The following is a 23,004-nucleotide window of genomic DNA, read 5'->3' as shown; positions in this document are numbered from 1 at the left end:
ATTACAAAAGATAAAAGCTGCTTACCTGTCATTGCCCCGTAGCATTTTAGGATCAAAATATCTGTAGTCATCTGTTTCCTATTTAAAAAAAAAAAAAAAAAAATTTACCATGGCTATGGAATTTCCTCCTTAGAAAGTCACAATTTACCTTAAAAACCCATTGCCGTCGGGTCGATTCCGACTCATAGCAACCCTATAGGACAGAGTAGAACTGCCCCATAGAGTTTCCAAGGAGTGCCTGGTGGATTTGAACTGCGGACCTTTTTGGTTAGCAGCTGTAACTCTTAACCACTATGCCACCAGGGTTTCCAAAATTTAGAGTATATTATTTTAATAAATCTATCAACTTTGTACAATGTACAACCACCATTTACTGAAAGCATTATTCTAAGTGCTTTATGTGGATTAACTCAAGTAATCCCAATAACACTCCTATGAGGTAGTTCCTATTGTTGTCCTCATTTTTCAGATGGACAATTTGGAGTACAGAAAGGTTATGTAACTCCACCAAGGTCACTTAACTAGTAAGTGGGGGGACTGTAAGACTTGAACCCAGGCAGTCTAGTTTCAGTGCCCAAGCTCTTAACTACTATGCTAAAATGCTTCTTGAAAACATACCTGTTTTATAAGCCTGAAAATAGCCAAAGTACAATGTAACAAATTTTTTTTAGAATTTTATCTTTTTATGTCTATGATTTTACTGAATATACAGGGGTTCACAATCTTTCCTATCTAAAACCTTTGGAGTTAGATATATTTTGGAATTAAAAAAAAAATTTTAGATAGGCAATGTCATGCATATACTGTATATAAGGTAACACTCCTAGTGGGCAGCACCCCATCACCTAACGGGTTAATATTTCTGCAGGTAAATATATGAATATTACCAACATAGAGCAGGATAAATTAACATAGAGCAGGATAAATAAAAATTATAAAGAGCCTCAACTTGAGTTCAGGTCAGGTTTTGCCACCAACTATGCTTTAAAAAATCTTTTAGGTCTCAGAGTCCTTTGTATTTCACCAGTTGTGGGTAATACACTATACATGTCTTGCCACTGTCCTGTACCCAATGATGGACACTGCCAATCAATCACAGCACTCTCAGTGAGCCCAAATTAGTACCAGAATCCTTCAACACACTGCTACAGAAAACTGCTACCTGCCACACTGAGAAGGCAAGATGAAACCATGAAACTTATCTCCTGTCTTGCCTTAATCCCTTTCTTTCAGCTTATTCAATTGGAGAAAAGTGGTAAGAATGCATTGAGAATTAGGTTATAACATTTTTAAAACCTCTGAGACAAGATAAGGTCAAGATTACTAACTAGTCTAACCTAGAACTTAGTATACTTTACTAATGTATTTTCCTAACCTCTTTAGAGCCTCCAAATCAACTTGTTCATCTGGGGACACGATGGGGTAAGGGAGAGAGCAAGCAGCTTGCCTCACCAAAGAGGCAGATGAAGAAATGCTGTCAAAGCAGAAAAAATCTACTTTTCCTAATTAAAAAAAAAAATATATATATATATATATAGCAATGCACTTTCAGTTATAAAGTGAAAGTCAATTCAGTAGAGTTGATAAGTGAACTTTCACAATTCAGAGAAACATAGTGATCTTAGTAAGACTCACAATTTAACCATCCGTCTGTTCATGACAGAGAAATGCTGTGGAAGGAATGTGTATGTTAAAATGAGCACTAGGTAGAAATACAGGAGTAGCAGGTTTTAGTGCCAATTCTGTTACCAAAAATAGTGTGACTTGGTAAAAGTCACTTAACATCTCTTGGTTTCATCTCCTTCATTGTCAAAATGATTGTTTCTTTAAGCCTGGGCTTTGAACCAGTTCGAACTGGTTCTCTCATGGCCAACTAAGCAAAACTGGAACTGACCTGAATTTTTAAAATTTGGGTGAACAGGAAAAATTACAGGTTGAAGTCCTGGAATGGGAGACTTGGAAGGAGGCATAGTGGGCACTTTCAGGAGCCTGATATGGAAGGTTGGATTTTTGGTAGGTCTGTGGAGAGCAACACACAGTCAAAGCCGGGCAGTTGGCCACCATCTTTGAGCACAGCACAGCAATTATTGACTGTGCTGGTCAAGAGATTTGGTTACTATGCAACATGCATGCTGCCTTTGTTTTCTAAGAGGGATTTTAGGTTTCTAGCAGGGCTCTGACCTATAATTTTTCTGGCTCCAGTTATCACTGCAGTTCACCATTTTAAAAATTTGGGTCTGTTCTGGTTTCACTTTGCTGATCATGCCTGAACCGGGAAGAACTGGTTCGAAACCCTGCTTTAAGCTTCTTTTTATGATTCCATGAAGGGTATGGATTTTGCCCTAATCAATATAGCATAAACCAAAAAACCAAACCCAGTGCCGTCAAGTTGATTCCAACTCATAGAGACCCTATAGGGCAGAGTAGAACTGCCCCACAGAGTTTCCAAGGAGTGCCTGGCGGATTCGAACTGCCGACACTTTGGTTATCTGCCATAGCACTTAACCGCTACACCACCAGGGTTTCCTCAATATAGCATAGTGGTTAAAAATGTGGCCTGTGGTAAAAATCGTAGCTCTGACATTTAAGTAGCTATGTGCCCTTAGGCAAATTAATTGACCTCATTGTGCCAGTTTCCTCAACTATAAAATAATAATAGTAATAATACCTTTCTCAGGGGGCTCTAATGAGGACTAATGAGATACTGTGTGGAAATGTTCTGATTAAGTATCTGGCACATAGGAGGTACGCAGTAGCTGGTAGCTACTATCATTATTATTGTTGTTACTACTTTTCATCTCAACTTCCAAAGACTAGGAACAGTAACGAAATATTCTAAACTTCCTTACCCCTGTAAATTTGGTATCACTCCGTCCAAAATTTTGCATTTATTGGTATTTTCAACCTTTATTATTGTTAGGGATACTATATTACTGTCAGGGATGCTATATTCCACAAGTTTACTGCCTATTCGAAGCACTATTCTTTAAGACATTAGCCATAAATGCACACCTCTCTCAAGCTTTTTAAGAAAATCTCCCTTGTTCAAATATTCAAAGAGGTAGTCACAAAATGTAACACTACTACATTGTATATACCACCTTCTTTATATCACTTTCCAGATGGAGGAATCCTAATCCTTTTTAGCTTATCATCGTAAACAATTTTCCCATTCTCCGTATAATTATCATTATCCTTTTGGGGATGTTTTATTACATTATATATTTTCACATGGGCAAAAAAAAAAAAAATTGTTTTTGTTTATTTCCTTTCATGTTATTATAATCATGTATTAACAATTACAGAAAATGTTACATTAATCTGAAGATTCTCTTCTCTTTCTTAGCCTGGAATCTTAAGGTGCACTGAAAGTCTATAGTGATACAATCAACCTAAACTAGGGTTTGGATGTGGGCAGGATCTTGGTGCCTTTCTCGATTCCAGACTCTTGTGACACTAACCACCCTCTAGTTGCCACAGTAACACAGTGGCCTGTTTTCTGAAACGGATTGTAACGATTTTTACATTTCTTTCTTAAATTGTGAACAGATAACTTGGAAATCCACTCTTTAAGTAACTGCTAACAATATTTTCCCATTCATCTAACAATTTGTCTCAATTTACTTTTTTTAGCGCAAAAGAATTTAGTGCCATCTGAACATATTCACTTAAAAACTGCACCTATGCACTGACTTCCTAATTTGATTTTCATAAAATCAAGTTGGTCTGGTGCTTTTTTTTCTAATAAAAAACAACTGATGTTCACTGGTTCCCTTTCATTTACAGAAACTTGCTCCTTAGGATATACTTTAAATTATACATACAGGATATTCTACATTTAATTTAGATGACATCTGGCCAGAATCGTTGTAGCAGCTGAGAAAACCAAGCCAGTATCAGTGATAATGGCTAAAAAAAGGCTCTTGGAGAAAATGGATTCTTTCCTTTCTCTCATGTATTCTGCTATGATTATGCTCACAACAAACCAAATCTGCTTTTACTGCCTCTCATATGAGTCAGTTTTATATGTTCAAGAACTTACAAGTACATTGTTTTAAGTTACTCACAGGGTTTGACTTCATCTCCATGAGGTTGTCTAAGATACGAGTAACAGGTAGATTCTGTGGAAGAGATTAGTATTTTGTCAAATATTAGAACAATAATAAACCAAAGTTCTATTAATAAAAGAACCTAATCATGTTCACTGTATTTCCATTTGTGGCTAAATTTTTAATCTAATCATAAAATATACATAAGCACATAAACCATTTTACAGTTAAGTATACTTACTTTTTAATTAAACATATTCTAATAATAAATATTCTGTGATATAAGTATCACTTGGCACTACTCATAATTCCATAGAAAGAAATATAATTCTAAATCAAAAGCTCTCTTTAATGTGCAGGTGTATTTAGGTTTTAGTACAAATACATGTTTTGGCTTTTTATTTTGTTTGATGTTTGTTTTTTCAGTACTAGGGACTACAAGCTTTTGTTGTGAAAAAATAAGCATCTCATTTTTTTTTTCATTTTCTTTCTGCTGCTTGTAAAAGTTTTCTTTTAAAAATAGTTACTTTTGAAGTTTGTGAAAATGTATGAGAGATTAAATGACCTAACAGAGTTCATTTCTCATGTATGTTCTTCTCAACCAAAATGATACGTGTGCTCTTTGAAATATGGGGAAATGGATATATATACTACTTCCCTGACCATTTTCATTTGCCTGTAAATCCCAAAATATTCAATAACATACTGCACTGTCTACTTATAGAACAAATTACACTTTGAGCTTGAGATGTACAACACTTTGATGTTGGTAGAAAATTGCCTCCTGACATGTTTACATGCTTTGGAATATGAAATACTATTGTTACATTTAATCTGATGATTTTTGTCACTGTTTGAACATAATGACACAGAATACAGGAAAGTTTACTAAGTGACTGCTATGTCCATTTAGACTACATTCCTACTGGCATGGTATTCTGCCCGCTTTTAACTGATATTTTCTTTGTGAGCTGTACAGCGTGTTCTGGAAAGAACAGTTTTGTATCTTAGAGACTTCTTACAAGAAAGATGACATTAAATCTGATGATTCAAAAACTGTAGATAACGTATTACCATTTTACAAACAGACTGAAAGAAATTTTAGTTTTCTTAGGTCATAACACATTGTTACTAAAATGGACTATCATTAGGGAAATTCTGCTTTGCTGAGACAAAAATATGCATTTTTTTCTCTTTTTCTCTAGATCAGTAAGTCAAAACCTTTTGATTCTATCAGGCAAGTAAAATTAAAGCTATATTTCACTCTGATATTTGTGTTGGTCAGCAATTTTTTAATATAAACATGAGCACCAAATGTTCAAGCTGACTGAATGTATTCCCTGTATTCTATTTAGAATTTAAAGAAAAAAAACCTATGCAACAATAAAGAACCATGATGAATCCGCAAAGCATTTCACAACATGGATGAATCTGGAGGACATTATGCTGAGTGAAATATGTTAATCATAAAAAAACAAATATTTTATGAGACCACTATCATAAAAACCCAAGAAAAGGTTTACACACAGAAAAAAACAATCTTAGATGGTTACAAGGGAGGGGAAATCACTAACTACAGAGTGGACAAGTGGTAACTCTGGTGAAGTGAAAGACAACACATGATATAGGGGAAGTCAGCAAAACTTGACCAAAGCAAAGTCACAGAAGCTTCCTAGACACATCCGGACACCTTGAGGGACTGAGTTACTGGGGCTGAGGGTTGGGGATCACGGTCTTGGGGGATATCTAGGTCAACCTGCATAACATACTTCATAAAGAAAATATTCTATTTTGCACTTTGGTGAGTAGTGTCTGGGGTCTTAAAAGCTTGTGAGCGGCCATCTAAGGTACATCTATTGGTCCCATCCCATCCGGAGCAAATGAGAATGAAGAAAACCAAAGAGAAGGCAAATACTAGTCCAAAGGACTAATGGACTACATGAACCACAGCCTCCACCAGCCTAAGCCCAGAAGAATTAGATGGTGCCCAGCTACCACCACTGACCACTCTGACAGGGATCACAATAGAGGGTCCCAAACAGACCTGGAGAAAAATGTAGGACAAAATTCAAATTCACAGAACACAAAAAAAGACCAGACTTGCTGGTCTGACAGACTGGAGGAACCCCCAAGAATATGGCCCCTGGATACCCTGCTAACTCAGAACTGAAGCCACTCCTGAAGTCCACTTTTCAGGCAAAGATTAGGCAGGCCTATAAAACAAACAATAACACACGTGAAGAACATGCTTCTTAGTTTAATCAAGTATAGGAGACTAAATGGACAACACTTCCCCAAAAGCAAAGAGGAAACAGCAGGAACGGACAGAAAAACTAGACAAATGAACACGGGGAACACGGGATGAAACGGGAAAGACGGAGGGTACTGACACATTGCAGGGATTGCAACTAATATCACAAAACAATTTGTGTATAAATTTTTGAATGAGAAACTAATTTGTACTGTAAACTTTCACCTGAAACACAATTATAAAAAAAAAAGCATCTCAAATTTTTACCTTTTGGGTTTTGTTTCAAATAAAATTGAGTTTCATTATTTAAGTCTAAACCATAAATTCCTCTGAAGAATAAATGAGTGCAAATTTAAATATACAGAAATGTTTTCCAAAGGCAAAAAGTACAATCATATATTTGTTCCAAGTAATACCAACAAAAGATGATGAAGTAATTTGCAACATAACAGGAAGAAGTAATTTTAAAAAATTCTGGAGCAAGGAAACATTATAAATTATTTTATAAGAGTTTACTAAAATTGAGAGTTGTCTATTTCTCTATACTGAATTCTCTGTTTAGCGCCCTGAATTGCACTATTAGACTGATACAATGGAAATTCAGAAAAGATTTTATGTAGTGGTAAAAACCACAGGGTCATATTTATTATACTTCTGAATATATTGGAAAATTGAATATTTATGATTCAAATAAATCTCATGTTAAATCTTCATTTAGTATAAAAATGAGATTTTTCTAAGAGGTACAATTAATTAAATTGTACTTTGTATTTTTATAGCTCTTCTATCTACTTCTGAAAGATCGTAGCCATTGAAAACCCTATGGAACACAGTTCTACTCTGAAACACATAGGATTGTCATGAGTCGGAATCGACTAAGACAGCAACTAGTTTGGTTTTTGTTTCATATCTGAAGACTAGCCTGCTAGTCAATATAACATGAAAAAAATTTAGTTCTAGCGTAACAGTCTAAATAACTCAAGAGACATGTCCAGAGATAATTCATTCTTACGTTTTTGTCTCGTCTTTACAACCACATAACAGCAAACCAATAATCTACCACTGCTGCACCAATATTCACATGCTGTCATAGATTAGGAAACCCTGGTGGTGTAGTGGTTAACAGCTACGACCGCTAACCAAAAGGTTAGCAGTTTGAATCCACCAGGCGTTCCTTAAGAGAGAGATTATTTCAGCAAATAAAGCAAACAAAGTCAAACAGAAGACTTAAATTATGCAACTCTGTGCTACATTATTCATCATCATATTCTTCTAGGAGGCACTAGGAGGCACAAATTACTGAGAATTTTACAAGGGTGAAACAGAACTAATCTCTGGCAGTCTCTTCTTCTCTGCTATCTCTCACCTCTCAGTTCCAAGACTGCCCCAGATCTCCCACTGCAGTACTTTTAACTTCAGTCCTTAGGAAAAGGTAGCTTTAAAATACGGTACTATGACTATGACTTTAAATACAGACACAGACACAGGCACAGACACAGACACAGGCACACACACGAAATAATGTCCAGGTTTGGGAAGGATGCAGAGGAACAGACATTCAAACACTGTCGTAGTACTGTAAGTCAGTACAATTTCTTGGGAGGGAGATTTGGTGATATTTATCAGGAACAATTAAAAATATTCACACATCTTGATTTCATAATCCAATTCTAGGAATTTATCATACAGAATTAATCAAGGGATGAATACCGACCCAGAAAAAAAGCTAACATTTAAAACCGGGGTGTGCATTGTTCAATACCCTTTTTTTTTAAACAACAAAAAAGGTCATATCAGACTTAATATTTTGTAGTATGACTTTCATTTTTACTTCATGATATAAAATGAACCACCTTTCCAAGTCAATAAATATTTATTTTAATATTGAACCTACAAATTCTTATTAATGTCCACTTTTTTTTCTTCTTGAAGACATCACTGGTGGTAGTGGCAGAAATGTTATACAGATAGGACTAAGTGCTGATCATTTCAAATTTTACTTTTGTAAGTGAGAAACTACAGCAAAGCTGTATGTTATTTACAATACTGAGAAAAGCAAAAGGATTTGAGGTCATAAGGTATATGATTTCTTTTTATATTTTAAGAACTTAACTCAGGATAAAAAACTTGTGTTGGCACAACTAAAATATTTTGCCGATGATTAGTTTAGACATCTCTTACAGCGATCATTAGGGAGCATAATGGTACTGTGTGGCTATAAAGTAATAAGCTCAAAAAGTAATTATGATCATCCTAAAGTCTGTAATTTCTCAATGGTATGAGGTGTTTGTTATAAGGATTACTTTCTGTTAAAAGAATCTTACTATTTAGATTGTTTTTGAACAGTGACATGTTAAGATAAATATGTAATTTTCTTTAAAAATGAATTAAAGTACATGTGATTATCCAATAACCAGTCTTGCTAGCAAAAGGCAGACATTACCTTTGGAAACAGTGGTCCCCTTTTGTCTCATAAGACAAAATCATCTTGTTCAGAGTTGATAACAAATAGTGTGGTGCTAGGCTAAGCTGTGAAGTATAGTATGCTGGTCTCCAAGATGCCCAACTTCCTATTTTTGTGTCTTTTCACCTTTTGCAATCAAAGGGGGTGAAGATAAGCTGGCACAGGGCAGTACTGTGAACCAATAAAGTGCAGATTAAGTATTTAGTAGTAGCTCATTACCACAGAGAGGCAGAATGGGAGGAACTGAAAATAATTCCAGAGAAGGGTAATAAGGATAAAAAAGTATTCCCAAGTACTTAGGAAATAAGGCAATCTGGAATGTAACTGAAGGGAAAGTTTGGAAAGTAATCCGCCTTTTAATGAAATAATGCAAATTAGGATTTTTCACTGTTCTTCATTAACATTACAGTTTTTATAATAAAATGCTATTCATTTACCAAATAAAGAATTGAACACCTACTTTATTTAAGGTGCTATGGAAAATCTGGAAACACTGGTGGCACAGTAGTTAAGTGCTATGGCTGCTAACCAAAGGGTCAGCAGTTCGAATCCACCAGGCACTCCTTGGAAACTCTACGGGGCAATTCTACTCTGTCCTATAGCGTCACTATGAGTCGGAATTGACTCGGTGGCAATGGGTTCGGGTTATGAAAAATCTAAAGATGGAAAAGACAAATTCCTTGCCCTCAAGGAACACATATAATCAAAAAGAATCAAACCAAACTCATTGCTGTTGAGTGGATTCCAACTCGTGGCAACCCCATGTGCAGAGCAGGACTATACTCTGTTGGGGTTTCAAGGCTATGACCGTTTGGAAGCAGATCACCAGGCCTTTCTTCTGACGCACCTCTGGGTGGGTTCAAACTGCCCTGGCCACCTTTCAATTAGTAGTCGGACACTTAGCCATTTGCACCATGCAGGGACTCCTTATAAATAAGTCCATACAAAGCACCATAGGTAAACATCACTAGAAAGATAAAAAGTGTGGAGGAAGTTCAGAGAAAGAAAAGATCATCTTTTAGTTTTTTTTTTTCCTGAAACGACTAAACAATATTCAGATCTAAACAACTGATTATTAACTTCTCTTATTCTGGCCTTCAAAATCCTTCTCATTACAAACTTAAGCATGAAATATGTCATCTCATATTTGTCTTAAAATATTCCAGTAAAAATAAAAAACGTAAGTGGGGTAGATGAAACAAGAATGGAAGAATGTTGAGTACTGAAACTTGGCGAAGGGTTCAGAAGGGCTTAACGTATTTTTTATTTACGTAATAAAAAGTAAAAAAAAAAAAATCTGGCTTAAACCAAACCAGTCCTAATACATATTTTACTTCAGAATATAGATAAACCACTATAGAAAACCCATAGAGACACAAAATCATTAAAAGATGTTCTATTTATAAAACTAAGACTGTCATTCCAAAATGAAGTGTGAAATCAAGCTCTAGCTTCATTACCCTAAAACATTTATTTCCTACTTTAAGTGATATTTTATTTATTCGAATTTAGAGAGGCAGTAGTCTTTACACTATTAAGTTCACTGGCTTATTAATATTCTTTTAATATATGTTAAAACTTAAATGATATTCATTATGTTATAAGCAGTTCATTACTCTAAATAGGTTAAATTCATTCTTTCAATTAATGTACTTTCACAAAACCAAATGGTAGTTATGGGGAAATCAAAACATCAGGAAAGTCCAAATGAGCAAATCTTTTAAAAAAGGAAGCATGAAATTACAGAGCTCTGAGCCACCCATGTAGAAATACCCTAATATCCTTAAAGTACCGATAAAGGAGCCTTGGATTTTACTTTATTCTTAATATATGTAACTTGAATAAAACCAGAAGTTGCTCTGACTAAGCAATCAACTTGTCAAAATTTATCTAATTTTACTAGTATGTTTTCTAACAACTGTACTTACTTGCTGTTTCAATACCAGGTTCTTCACTCCTTCCATCACAAACTGTGATCCTGTATTCATGACTCGTGATAAAAGACTAGGAGCGAAAGAGAGAAGACCACACTAAGTAAAAACTACCTCTCCAATTTATTACATGAAAATATTTGCCTGATTACACACCACAAAACACATGCCAATGCTTAGTGCAACACCTGGGTTTTCACTGAACAGAAGGGCCTGGGGAACTTCTGTATCCGTGGAAACCACGGCTGCAGTTTTACTTGACAACAAGACAGTAATAAAATACTCTGATTAGTACTCGTTACTAATAAAATGTGAAAAATACCTGCCTTTAAAATGAACAATTTAAGTGCTTAGCCTTTGCTACAGGTTTAGCTGAATTATAATTTGGAGAGGATTCCTTACCTTCCAGGTTGCCTTAATGCTAAAATAATAATATTCAAATGACTTGCTTTAGGAGTTCAAAACGCACTAACATATTGGGAATATATATGTCTGTATTAGGAGTTGGTCAAATTTTACTAGGCATATTGTATGCTCTCTCCCGCCCTCTATACATAAAATCATATAAAAATGTAAAGCACAACACACTTAGCAAATCTGACCTCAACTCTGAAAAATGTTTATTGTCTGAATTTTTAACAAATGCAGTGGAACAAATGACCTGCCGTATTGGTTTATATTTGTGGTTCAAAGAGTCTTTCACATGGGGTCAGAGGATGCTTCGTGGAACAGAACAGTAATCTTGCATCCTGATATCAGAAGGCGAGGGATATCCTTCAAAAGCATCCAAGATTTTCTTATAACACATTTTATTAAAATCCCCAACTAAAAAATCCATAAGGAAACTAACAGGCTTTCAATATTCAGTAAGATTTTAAGATATGAAATTAGAGGACTAATGTGTTCCTGACCTGAGCCATGGTATTTTCAATCACCTCATATGCATGTGAAAGCTGGACAACGAATAAGGAAGAAAGAAGAGTTGATGCATGTAAATTATGGTGTTGATGAAGAATACTGAATATACCATGGACTGCCAGAAGAATGAACAGGTCTGTCTTGGAAGAAGTACAGCCAGAATGCTCCTTAGAAGCGAGGATGTTGAAACTTCATCTCACGTACTGTGGACCTGTTATCAGGAGGAACTATTCCCTGGAGAAGGACATCATGCTTGGTAAAGCAGAGGGTCAGCGAAAGAGAGCAAGATCCTCAATAAGATGGATCGACACAGTGGCTGCAACAATGGGCTCAAACATAGCAATGATTGTGGGGATGGTGCAGGTCTAGGCAGTGTTGTGTTCTGTTGCACATAGGGTCACTATGAGTCGGAACCAAATAGATAGCACCAAACAACAACAATGATTTTCAAAAAAATATTTTTCTTTTGCCTATCTTGTCCTTACTTCCCTCTGAAATCAAGAGATGTACAGGAAAAAATATTTTCATTAATAGAAACGAGAAAAAGTAATCTTTGTTAGGATAAATGCTACTGAGGTAATTCCTGGAACAAGGCAACTCTGAGGAGGTACGCTAACCTACACAGCAGTGTCTGAAGGTGAGGCCGACCTAGATTCATTCTGCTAAGCGCTACAGGTCCTGACTTACGCCAAGCATTTTTGTTTTGAATACTGTTTCATTAAAACCAGTAGTGTGTGGTGGGGCTGGGATAAACTTGCTTTTTCTGGACCTCATGCTTTTATTCTAGCTCTGAAAAATAAGCTAAGAATTTGGAACTAGTGTGGTATGGAAAAGTGTAGACAAAGTTACCTTCTTTAGCTTCTTTGAAAATTACATATATTTTATAGAATTCTCTGGAGTCAGAGTCATATGCACCTCTGGGGACTTCCTACCTATTATTTAGCAGTATGCCCAGATCTATCTTGAAGCTAGGCATGTTGACATTTATTCTGTATCGTAATGAAAACATGCTGCATTCAAAATGTCAGAGATTGTGTTTTTAAAGCATGAAGTCTAATTACGATTTAGAGTACAAACATTCAGTCAGAATTATTAAACTTACCCCATTGATTTAGCTGTAGTGTTGCCATAGCTGGCAGGAGTTGAGGCCATCTTTGCAAAAGCCCTATAAGATAAGAAAGTTATGTTTAAAAGCTGCCATTTATCAAAGTTGACATTCAGTGTCATGGTATTAAACTATTGACCAACTCACTATGCAGGCATTTTCTGAAGAGAAATAATTTTTCAAGTAGTATAACTACATCACAATTAGTACTGAAAAACTGAGATTCTTTAAAAAGCACAAATGCATTAGTTCCCCAAACGTCAATGACTTTTCTTACTCTTTTTTTCTTTTTTATATTTGATCATTAAAGACTGAGACAAGGGCTTGCTGACTTAAAATAACAACTATGTAATGATGAAGTTTAGTCTCTTTGTTGTGCCCCACAATCCATACTTCCTCATTCCGAGAGGAATACAGGCCTTTGCTCATGCTGTCCTCTGGGGGTAGAAACTCATAGCCCTCTTTTCCAACAGCAATTGTACATTTTAAGATTCAGCTTAAAACCACTTCCTTTATGAACACTTTCTTAATTCTACTACCCAAATGATTTTTCGTTTTAGTTATGCTCTATATCACACACTTTTACACTTGTTCCAAACAGTCATTTATTTAATCATTTAAAATTTTTTCATGTGTGTGAAAATATACACAGCAAAGGATATGCCATTTATTTTTAACTCTTTCTAAACGGCCAGAATCTCTTTAAACTACAGGATTTTTGAAGACTGGGCAAAAGATGACCCTTAAATTTGTTTTTTAAAATAATATTTTCTTCTGGGAATATTTTCACCATAGATAATCCAGAAAATATAGGATGCTCCCGGAAGAATCCTACCACTTTGTGGTAACCACTGTTAGGATTTTGCTATGTATTCTTCTAGTCTTTTCACATATGCATGTATACTTAATTTTAAAATCAAAGCTAGTATATTGTTTGTACTGTTCTGTAACACATTTTCATTAATAGCATATCATATTTTTATGTCATTCAGTATTCTTTTATAATATGATTCTTAATTATTTAAACATTTCTGTAAATAAATGGTGGCCACCTATGTACAAGAAAGCTTTAGGAGAGTAAATACAACGAGAATTACTAAGATGTGGTCATTGAAATGCTAACAATATTCAATCTCAATCTTGACAAAATCTGCCAGTGATACAACTAGAAAATCCCAAACACAAGAATTTCAGTCTTGCTCAGATTTTCAGAGAGCAGAACACGAATCAACTGTTCTCAGCACCGATTCCGATATCTGCTCTTAACAAAAAAAAAAAAAATTTTTTTTCTTCCTACCAGAAACAATTACACCTAAACCAAAACCAAAAAAACCAAACCCACTGCCACTGAGTCAATTCCAACTCATGGCGACCCTATATGACAAAGCAGATCTGCCCCCATGGGGTTTCCAAGGAATGCCTGGTAGATCTGAACGGCCCACCTTTTGGTTAGCAGCCATGGGTCTTAACCACTACCCCACCAGGGTAAAAGTTAAATAGTAGTACATTTATATGGCTGAATATTATGTCACTAAATATTACCAACAGAGATTTAAAGACAATGAGAGACTAGCATGATAAAAATTAATGGAAAAATAGAATACAGAACTGTATAATGACTTCTCAATTTTTAGAAACATACTATCTGTAATATGCATACAGAAATGGAAAGATGTACAGTAACATTTACCTGTAGTCTCTGGACAATGAGATTACAGGTAAATTTTTATCTTCTTCATACCTTTCTGAGTTTTCTAAATTTTCGATAAACTGGTATAATTCTTGTAATTAAAAGAAAAATACACCTTACAAATTAGGGATTATATAATTTGCAACCACATGAAAAGATGCCCAAGAATGCCTTCCCACTAAACCAGGTGCCACTGAACTGATTCTGACTCACGTTGACCCATGTGTGTCAGAGTAGAACTGTGCTCCACAGGGTTTTCCAGGAATGATTTTTTGGAAGTGGATCACCAGGCCTTTGTTCTGAGGCACTTCTGATGGGCTCGAACCACCAACCTTTCGGTTAGCAGCTGAAGGCACTGACTGTTGTGCCACTGTGGGACTTCTTAATATTTTATTAAGGAATTTTACATAACTCATAACCTAAATTTACATAACGCATAACACTGATGTATGCCACACGGCCAAATGTGTAAGTGTATACATTACAAAAACCGGAAAAGAGAGTTTTAGCTTTTCTTTTTAAACAAAGACTTTTTGTGTATTTTTTTCTTAACACAACAATGAAACGGTGAAAAGGGAATTTGGAAAAAAACAAACAGAAGTATAGTCAATAAAAAGCACTCATAAACCCACCACCCAGAGATAACCACTGTTAACAACTTGGTATATTTCTTTTGCTATGTGTATTTTTGACACAACTGAGATCAGAAAGCATATTCAATGTTACAGTCTTTAAATTTTTTATTATTTTAAAACATTTTGAATGTAATGTTCACTGTACAAAGTTTGGAAAATAAAGGAAAGCACCCAAAAGGAAAAAAATTCTACCACTTGGAGTTATCTACCATTAACATTTAGGTGTGTGTCATTTCAGTTACATAATTATACGTATATATGTGCATATTCACACACATAGACAAATATAGATGGACAAATGGATACAGAATAGGAATCATACTGTAAAAAATGTCACCTAAATCTTGGCTCAAGTGTCACCTATCCGAAGGCTTTCCGTGATCTTAATAAATTTAGTCATCACCCCCAAGAAGGTACTATCATATCACTTAGTTTTATTTTCTTTACATCACTTAACCCTTTGGTGATCTAATTATTTTCTGCTTTGAATTTTTTGTTGATACCATTATGTTTTCATTAATGGAAGCATGCTGAATCACTGAGTGTCATGTCTGAATTTTTGGTAGGTAGCGTGGATTTTTTTTTTCTTGCCCTCTCCCACAAGCCTACCCTAAATATTTAGTGGTACATATGAAGTACCACTAATTATACTCTAGAATCCCCACCAGGGTCTACTGGTACATATATGTAACATATAAAAATTTTCCAAAATTTCTGTTTTTTTTTTACCAAAAATTCAGACACCTCATACAATACCCTGTAAAAACAGTCATTTGTGGCACATGCCTGTTTCTTCAGTTTCAGTCACAACGGTCCCTGCCTTGTGGCTCCATGCACTGTCGGTGGTACAGCAGTTTCCCATTAAACCCCAGAAGCCGAAAAAGTTCATGGTCGCTATATGTACCACTGGGCACAAAAGGGCTAATACGATTTAACATTATTCTGTTGATTGATTTGCTTATTTGTTGACTTTTTTTGTACTCCCAACAGAAATGTAAGTTCAATGAGAGCAGGGGCATTGCTTATTATCTTCACTATTCTATTTCCAATGTCTAGAAGAATCCCTGAGACAAGGGACATATTTAACATACAAACCAACGGATAGTGCTGTAATCTGTTTTTTTTACTTAATAATATGAAAATTTCTCAATGTCATTACATAGTCTTCTACAACATGATTTTTAATGATTCAATTGCCTTCTATCTATGGAAATGCCATAATTTATTAATCCTATTGCTGGGCATTTAGGTTGGTTTTCAAAATTTCATTATTTAATTGCTTCTAAGATTATACAATTCCACTGATTTCTCTGGGATAAATCCTTCCAAGGAGAAGTGCTAGGTCTGAGCTTCTCTTTGAAACATTTTTGTACCATCCAGAAAAATCATGTTAATTTATAGTCTTGCTAGCAGAGTGTGAATGTACCAATTAATTTTCCTGTAATCTTGGCACAATATTTTCTAAACCTCCGCATTATGTTAATCTGCATTTCTACTGAAATGCATTGCTAATGAAATTAAATTTTTCTTCTAATGTTTTTAAGGCATTTTAGTCTTTGCCTTTCCCACCTTCTCAGTAGAGAATATACAAAGCTTGTCTAGGAAAGCAAGGCATCACTGTTTCATGTAATTTTAAGTTGTGGATAAGGTGGGCCGGATTGGAAATACTTATGTCAACGACTAAGAAACACCAAGGATTGTTCAACTGTCTTAGTAGCATTTCAATTTACTTGGAAACTCAATCTCAATTGTGTTCTCTAAAAGGATAAGAATTAAAGAAGAAAAAAATACTTACTTCCACTGTTTGATATATTGTAAGGGATTAAGGTTACACCCTGCATCAGTCAAAGCTTTTTTGTATTGTTCCAAATCAGCCTGAAATAAGCAAACAAGTGTATGACAAAAAAATTTTACTTTCAGAACAAGAAGACCGTTTTGTTTGTCATCTGAATCATCAAAAAGTTACATCAAAGGTATGAGTTTAAATTCTAAGCACACAAGTACAGTGGAGTCACATCTTAAATGAGTTCCCAAGTCAGCACCTAAGACAAAAATCACATATAATAAAAATTACCTCTGACCATCTCCTAAGTCACCTATTCTTTGTCATCCCTCAATAAGTCTAACAAAGTCAGTTTTCCTTCACTGTTGAAATAGATTGCTTTTCCCTGAGATAAACACTAGATAAAGTATTTGGCTTGACAAAGAATATTTCACAAATGGAAAGCAAAATCAAAATGTGAGATGGTCACACTTTTAAGAGACACAAGGGGAAATGACATCAAATGAAAGGAGCTGCAGATTCAGGTTTCCTATCTCACATTCATTTTAGGGGTCCAGACTCATCAACTGTAGTTTTTAAATTGTTCTTTTTTGCTTGTTTTATTTCCTGATGAGCAAGTCTAGTTGAATTCATGTAAGTTAAATTTAACAATTTCAAAGGAAAGAACCTTTAACCTGACAATCCGCCACAGATTTTTAATCTGACATCAGTAGTCATAATTTGCTTCAAACCTCTAAACGGTCACTTAAAAACTTATGAAAAGACCTCATCTTTACTGAAAATAAATGATATAGTCAAATTAAGGAAATCTTGAATAAAGTTTGAAAATCATATATTCTTAAGAAAATATTATAAATAGGCTACTAGTATTCTCTAATAAATAGGTAAGCTTCCATTATTGAGAGAAAGATCTCTGAAAAGAAAACCACTTTCTTATACTGATTTAAAAGTCATGAGATGTATTCCCAGGGTAAAAAAGAATTGGCCTAATGCCAACTGCTGTTTTAACACATCAAAGATTTTTGACCAAGAAAAGCCTTACAGTCTATCAGGTATTAAAAAAATAATTGTTACCAGCAAAGGAAAAGTGGTTCCAATAGCCATACTACTCCAGATGCCATCTCTGAATTTCCTAATGCTTACTGCTCATCCATTAAAACCATACGGTTAACTACACAGAGCTAACATCAGAAAAAAGCCAACAGGTCTCTGACCCAATAAGAAGTCTGACACCAAAATCACTGCTTTCCTTTACCCTAAGTCAGTTACCTGTACATACTTAAGAAATTGGTTTTTTTACAAAAGCAATTCATGGTTCATTACAGAAAAAGGAAAAAAAAAAAAATTATCCACAATCCATTCACTCAGCTTTTTTAAAATCTGCTTTTAGAAAGGAAAATTTGTCATTTTCTAATCATTTTTAGAAAGTTATTCTGGTATTAAACACTATCTACATCATTGCATTATACAGCATCTCAACTTTATTTTTATATGAACCTGCCATGTGACAAATATCTGAAGTTTAGTCTTAGTAAATTATAATAGTATTTATATAACTTTTTATACTTTTGATATTTTCCTCCAAATTACTCCTCTATTTTGGACATTGGTTTTAAAACAAGCATAAAATATTATTAAATATTTACTTTAGCTTAAAGATAAATTCTTCAGAGGGCAAGTAACGATTAGTGGGTACAGCTTAAAGAAATGAAACTTCTAAGGCCACATGAATAAGAGCCATCTTTCAAAGCTTGTTAACTTAGTTTAAAAATAGTTATTTTCCAAAAATAAGAATTTTGGCCACTAGAATTTAGTTCATATTACAATTTAAAAGCAGTCCGACATTTCATGAGTGCATAGTTTCCCCAGTGACAATAAATACTGCTATAAAACTCAGCAGTAAATAGAACTAGCATTGACAAATTGTTTTTCTTTTAAAGAAAAGAATGAAGCAGTTACTTGGCCATGATGCTTTTTGCTTCTATTTTTGAAATTCTAACTGTAGCAGTTACTCTGCAAACAAGCATTCCCCCTCCCTCCCAATATGAATACAGAGGACATACCTCAGAAGGTGCCTGCTGTGTGCTTATGTAATAGATAAGAAACAGCCTCATTTTATCTTCTGGAGTACCTGCTACATAGGGGAAAACAGATTTTTAAAAAATTTCATAATTCTGGTTATCATGTGTTATGATACATTAGACATTTATAAAAACCGAAAAACCTAAACCCGTTGCCATCAAGTCAATTCCAACTCACAGCAAACCTACAGGACAGAGCAGAACTGCCCCATAGGGTTTCCAAGGAGCTGCTGGTGGATTTGAACAGCTGACATTTTGGTTAGCAGCCGAGCTCTTAATCACTATGCTACATTTATTCCTGTAATTATTTTACTTCTGGAACAAGCTATTTTAAATGGTATTGTTTTTTAAAATTTTCATTTTCAATTGTTCACCATTAGAATGCAGGAATTTGATTGATTTTTATGTGTTGACACGGTACCTTGTAGACTTGCTAAATTCACTAAAAGTTCTAAGAGTTTTTTTTGTAGATCCCTTGGGATTTTCTACGTAGCTATTTTAATATCTTTGTCAGATAATTCCATTTGTGACATCTCAGCTTTGGCATCTGTTCATAGTCTTTTCTCATGTGGGTTGAGTTTCCCAGTACTTAGAATGTTGAGGAATTTTGGATTGTATCTAGACATTTTAAAATCTAAATTATAAGATTCTGGGTCTTGTTTAAATTCCAGGAGAGTATGCTGATATTTTCATTTTAGCAGGTAATTGTTCTGATTGCGTTGAGGCTGCAAGTTCTGACCAGCTGTTTCTGGGCTGTGATTCCACCATCAGTTCTGTTTTCAAAACACACTGCAGTGCTATGGAACCTGTCCCGTCACCCACTGACCAGTCTGGGAACTGGGAGGTAGTCTAGCTCTTAGTTCACTTCTCAATGTTCGGAATACTGTTGAGGATTAGATCTACACAAGTACAGTTCGGAGGTAAGCCCAGGAATTGACAACTTTATGGGGTTGTTTTCCTGTGCTCCTTCCTCTCTGCAACCCCCTTGGTACTTTGTGATTCCCTTGACCTTCCCTTTTTTTGGTGCTGCAGCTAAAAAATTTTGGTTTCAGTTTATCTGTTTCGCTGTACATTTCCTGCAACTATGAATGCAACTGTGACGAAGTGCTAGAGGATAAATGAGAAAAAAAGCAATGGGGCTCACACTACACTCTTGGAGCCACAGCTCCTAAGACAGAAGAGGAAGGTTCCCTTTCTCTGTTTAGGGGTCTCTGGGGCCTTGCTGTTGCTTTCAATATCCTTAGCCTCTAGCATAGCCTTTTCTAATAGCTGGTACTTAACTTTGTTTAAAGAAGGAACAGTTCCCACCGTTCTTCAAGGAGAAACATATTTACTTATTTCTAGTATTAATAAAGGCCCCACCTCAGCTGAGATTTTAAGTTTCATATGATGGTAAGGGCTGGGGTGTATCCTGATATCTATAATGACAGTAATCACTAGGGAGCCAAATGGATATTATACACATGTATCTTTTACAACTATGAGTATTCTACAGCCTGTAGCCACAGTCTAGAACCTTTTGTCACACTTAAGGCTCTCCTGTGACCACTCTCCATTTTAAAGTCTGAGTTCCCTCACTGAGCAATCTATCTTAGAGAAAAATTTCAAGCATATTCCAGAGAACTTTTTTCCTCTCTGAATAATCTAGAATAATTTGAGAATGTCAAAGACATTCTCCAGTATAACCTCAATATAACAACTATCAAAATCAGAAAATGACCATTAATACATTACTACCATCTAATCTTTAGATCTCAATGAAGTTTTACCACTATCTCTGTAATACCCTTTATTGCAAAAAGGACCAATTTCAGAATCATGTGTTGCATACAGCTGTCAGGCCTCTTTAGTCTTCTTCTGTATGAAGCAGTTCCTCAGTCTTTCCTGGACTTCCGTGGCCTTGATGCTTTGGAAGATCACAGGGTATTTTTGCAGAATATCCCACAATTAAGGTTTGTCTGATTAAGGATTCTTCATGACTATATTCAAGTTATGCCTCCTTGGCATGAATATGACAAAAGTGATGCTGTGGTCTTCACAATGCATCCTATTGGGTGGTGCACTATTTTGTTATGTCTCATTACTGACGATGTTTACTGTGATTACCTGATAGGGTGTCTCGGTTATCTAATGCTGCTATAACAAAAATATCACAAGTGGGTGGCTTTAACAAAGAGAAATTTATTCTCTCACAGTCTAGTAGGCTACAAGTCCAAATCCAGGGTGTCAGCTTTAGGGGAAGACTTTCTCTCTCTGTCAGCTCTGGAGGAAGGTCCTTGTTATCAATCTTTCCTTGGTTGAGGAGCTTCTCAGTGCAGGAACCCTGGGTTCAAAGACACACTATTCTCTTGGCTCTTGTTTCTTGGTGGTATGAGGTCCCAGCTCTCTGTTCACTTCTCTCTCCTTTTATCTCTTGTAAGATAAAAGGTGGTGCAGGCCACACCCCAGGGAAACTTTCTTTACATTGGTCAGGGGTGTGACTTGTGAATGGGTATTACATCCACCTCAATCCTCTTCAGCATAACCCAATCCTGCCTCATTAACCACAAGCAGAGATTAAGATTTACAACACATAGGAAAATTTCATCAATCACGAAATGGAGGACAACCACACAATACTGGGTATCATAGCCTAGCCATACTGACACACATATATTTGGGGGACACAATTCAATCCGTGACATAGGGTATCCATTAGGATTCTCCACTGTAAAGTTATTCTTTCTTTATTTGTAATTAGTATTTTCTGTGGAGAGGTACTTTGAAAGTATAAATATTCTGTAGATATTCAATTTATTTATTATATCTGTATGGACTCATGGTCTCCTATTTCATTCAGTCGGCTATAATCCAGTACAATTATTATTTATGTTGATGCTCAAATTGTCATGATGTGGCTGCTGGGAGTTTCTTCAGGCAGACTTTTGGGTCATTTTGATTGTCGTGTCATTTTTTGAGTGCTTCCCTTGCTTTTTGGCACAACAAAACTTCTGGCTTATTTTGTACTTTCCCTCCCTGAGTCCTCAAATCAGCCATTTCTCCAATGAGTCCTAGTGGAAAATCTATCATTAGAAGCCAAAATCTTTACTATTGACATATGGCTGCTTCCAGGTCCTTTCAGTTGACAGAACTACAGAATACACATATGTGTGTACGTGCATGCACACATGTGCACACACACACCTGTATTTATTTCTGTATCTCTCAAATCTGTCAAATATATACTGAAACAAGTAAGTTCACACCTCCAGTTCCAACCCAGCACTACAGGATTCATTCCAGTTTTCTATCTTTTCATATTTGTAACTCCCTCCTCTGACAATGGGAAGCCTGGCTCCCTTTATATTGCCCTATATATTTACTTATTTAATCACTCTCCTGTACATAGCAAATCTCTCTTCTCTACTGCCATCCCCTCACCTGCATGTATGCCCCTCTCAGTGTACTATAATGGACCTACTCACATGCTTCTCACCTGACATGGCCCACAATGGGTTGCCTCTGTGTAGGGCTACCCTTTTCAGTATGTTTGGGCTCTTTCACGCAATGTTGGACTGCCCCTAATGTGGACACCCTGCACAGCTTTCCTGGACTTTGACACCTCATACCAGATTACTCATCTGCCTTCCCTCCCACATAAATGCCCTCCTACCTACTCCTGCTCAGGTTCCAATACCCTGTTGTGGGCTAAAATGGCAACAGGAGACTGCCATTTTGCATGACTGGTATTCTGGTGCCACTTGCCCTGCCCCACCTAATGTCTTAAGGAATAAACTGTATAAGAAAGGAGGAGGAAAGGAAAGAGAAGGGTTCTGATTTTTTATCAAGACACTTATTTGTCTCAACTTTACTCAAAACTTATTGTATATAACAAAGAATAGTTCTTAAGTGACAGACATATATAACCCTGTTCACTGTAAAGTATATATACTTTCAAAATGTTAGGTTCACATGACAGATCTAGCTTTTTAAAAGGGTAATTAAGCAGTACTTAAGGGTTCTCAGAGGTTTTTATGTATGAAACCTTTAATTACAATACAATCTAGATTTTTTTGTTACTTTCCAATTGGGAATAAAATCTAAAACTCATACCAAAA

At 35.6% G+C, this 23,004-nt stretch overlaps 1 protein-coding gene across 4 annotated transcripts in view; it reads right to left on the bottom strand.

The window, feature by feature from the left end:
- The window catches only part of SCFD1 (sec1 family domain containing 1), a 90,148-nt gene that overhangs the window by 11,660 nt on the left and 55,484 nt on the right, over nt 1-23,004 (bottom strand). For all 4 annotated transcript variants that reach the window (XM_003408670.4, XM_010588565.3, XM_064292372.1 and 1 more), the window contains 6 exons: nt 18,890-18,960; nt 16,839-16,918; nt 12,716-12,778; nt 10,693-10,768; nt 4,068-4,121; nt 26-78 (listed from right to left, as the gene is read on the bottom strand). In XM_003408670.4, the coding sequence (XP_003408718.2) occupies nt 26-78; nt 4,068-4,121; nt 10,693-10,768; nt 12,716-12,778; nt 16,839-16,918; nt 18,890-18,960 (397 nt within the window). The remainder of the gene's footprint in view (nt 1-25; nt 79-4,067; nt 4,122-10,692; nt 10,769-12,715; nt 12,779-16,838; nt 16,919-18,889; nt 18,961-23,004) is intronic.

Source organism: Loxodonta africana, chromosome 10 (genome assembly GCF_030014295.1).
Source record: "Loxodonta africana isolate mLoxAfr1 chromosome 10, mLoxAfr1.hap2, whole genome shotgun sequence".
In the NCBI taxonomy this organism is placed as follows: Eukaryota; Metazoa; Chordata; class Mammalia; order Proboscidea; family Elephantidae; genus Loxodonta; species Loxodonta africana.
The sequence above is the reverse complement of the archived record's forward strand: the minus strand, read 5'-3'. Positions and strand labels throughout refer to the sequence as shown.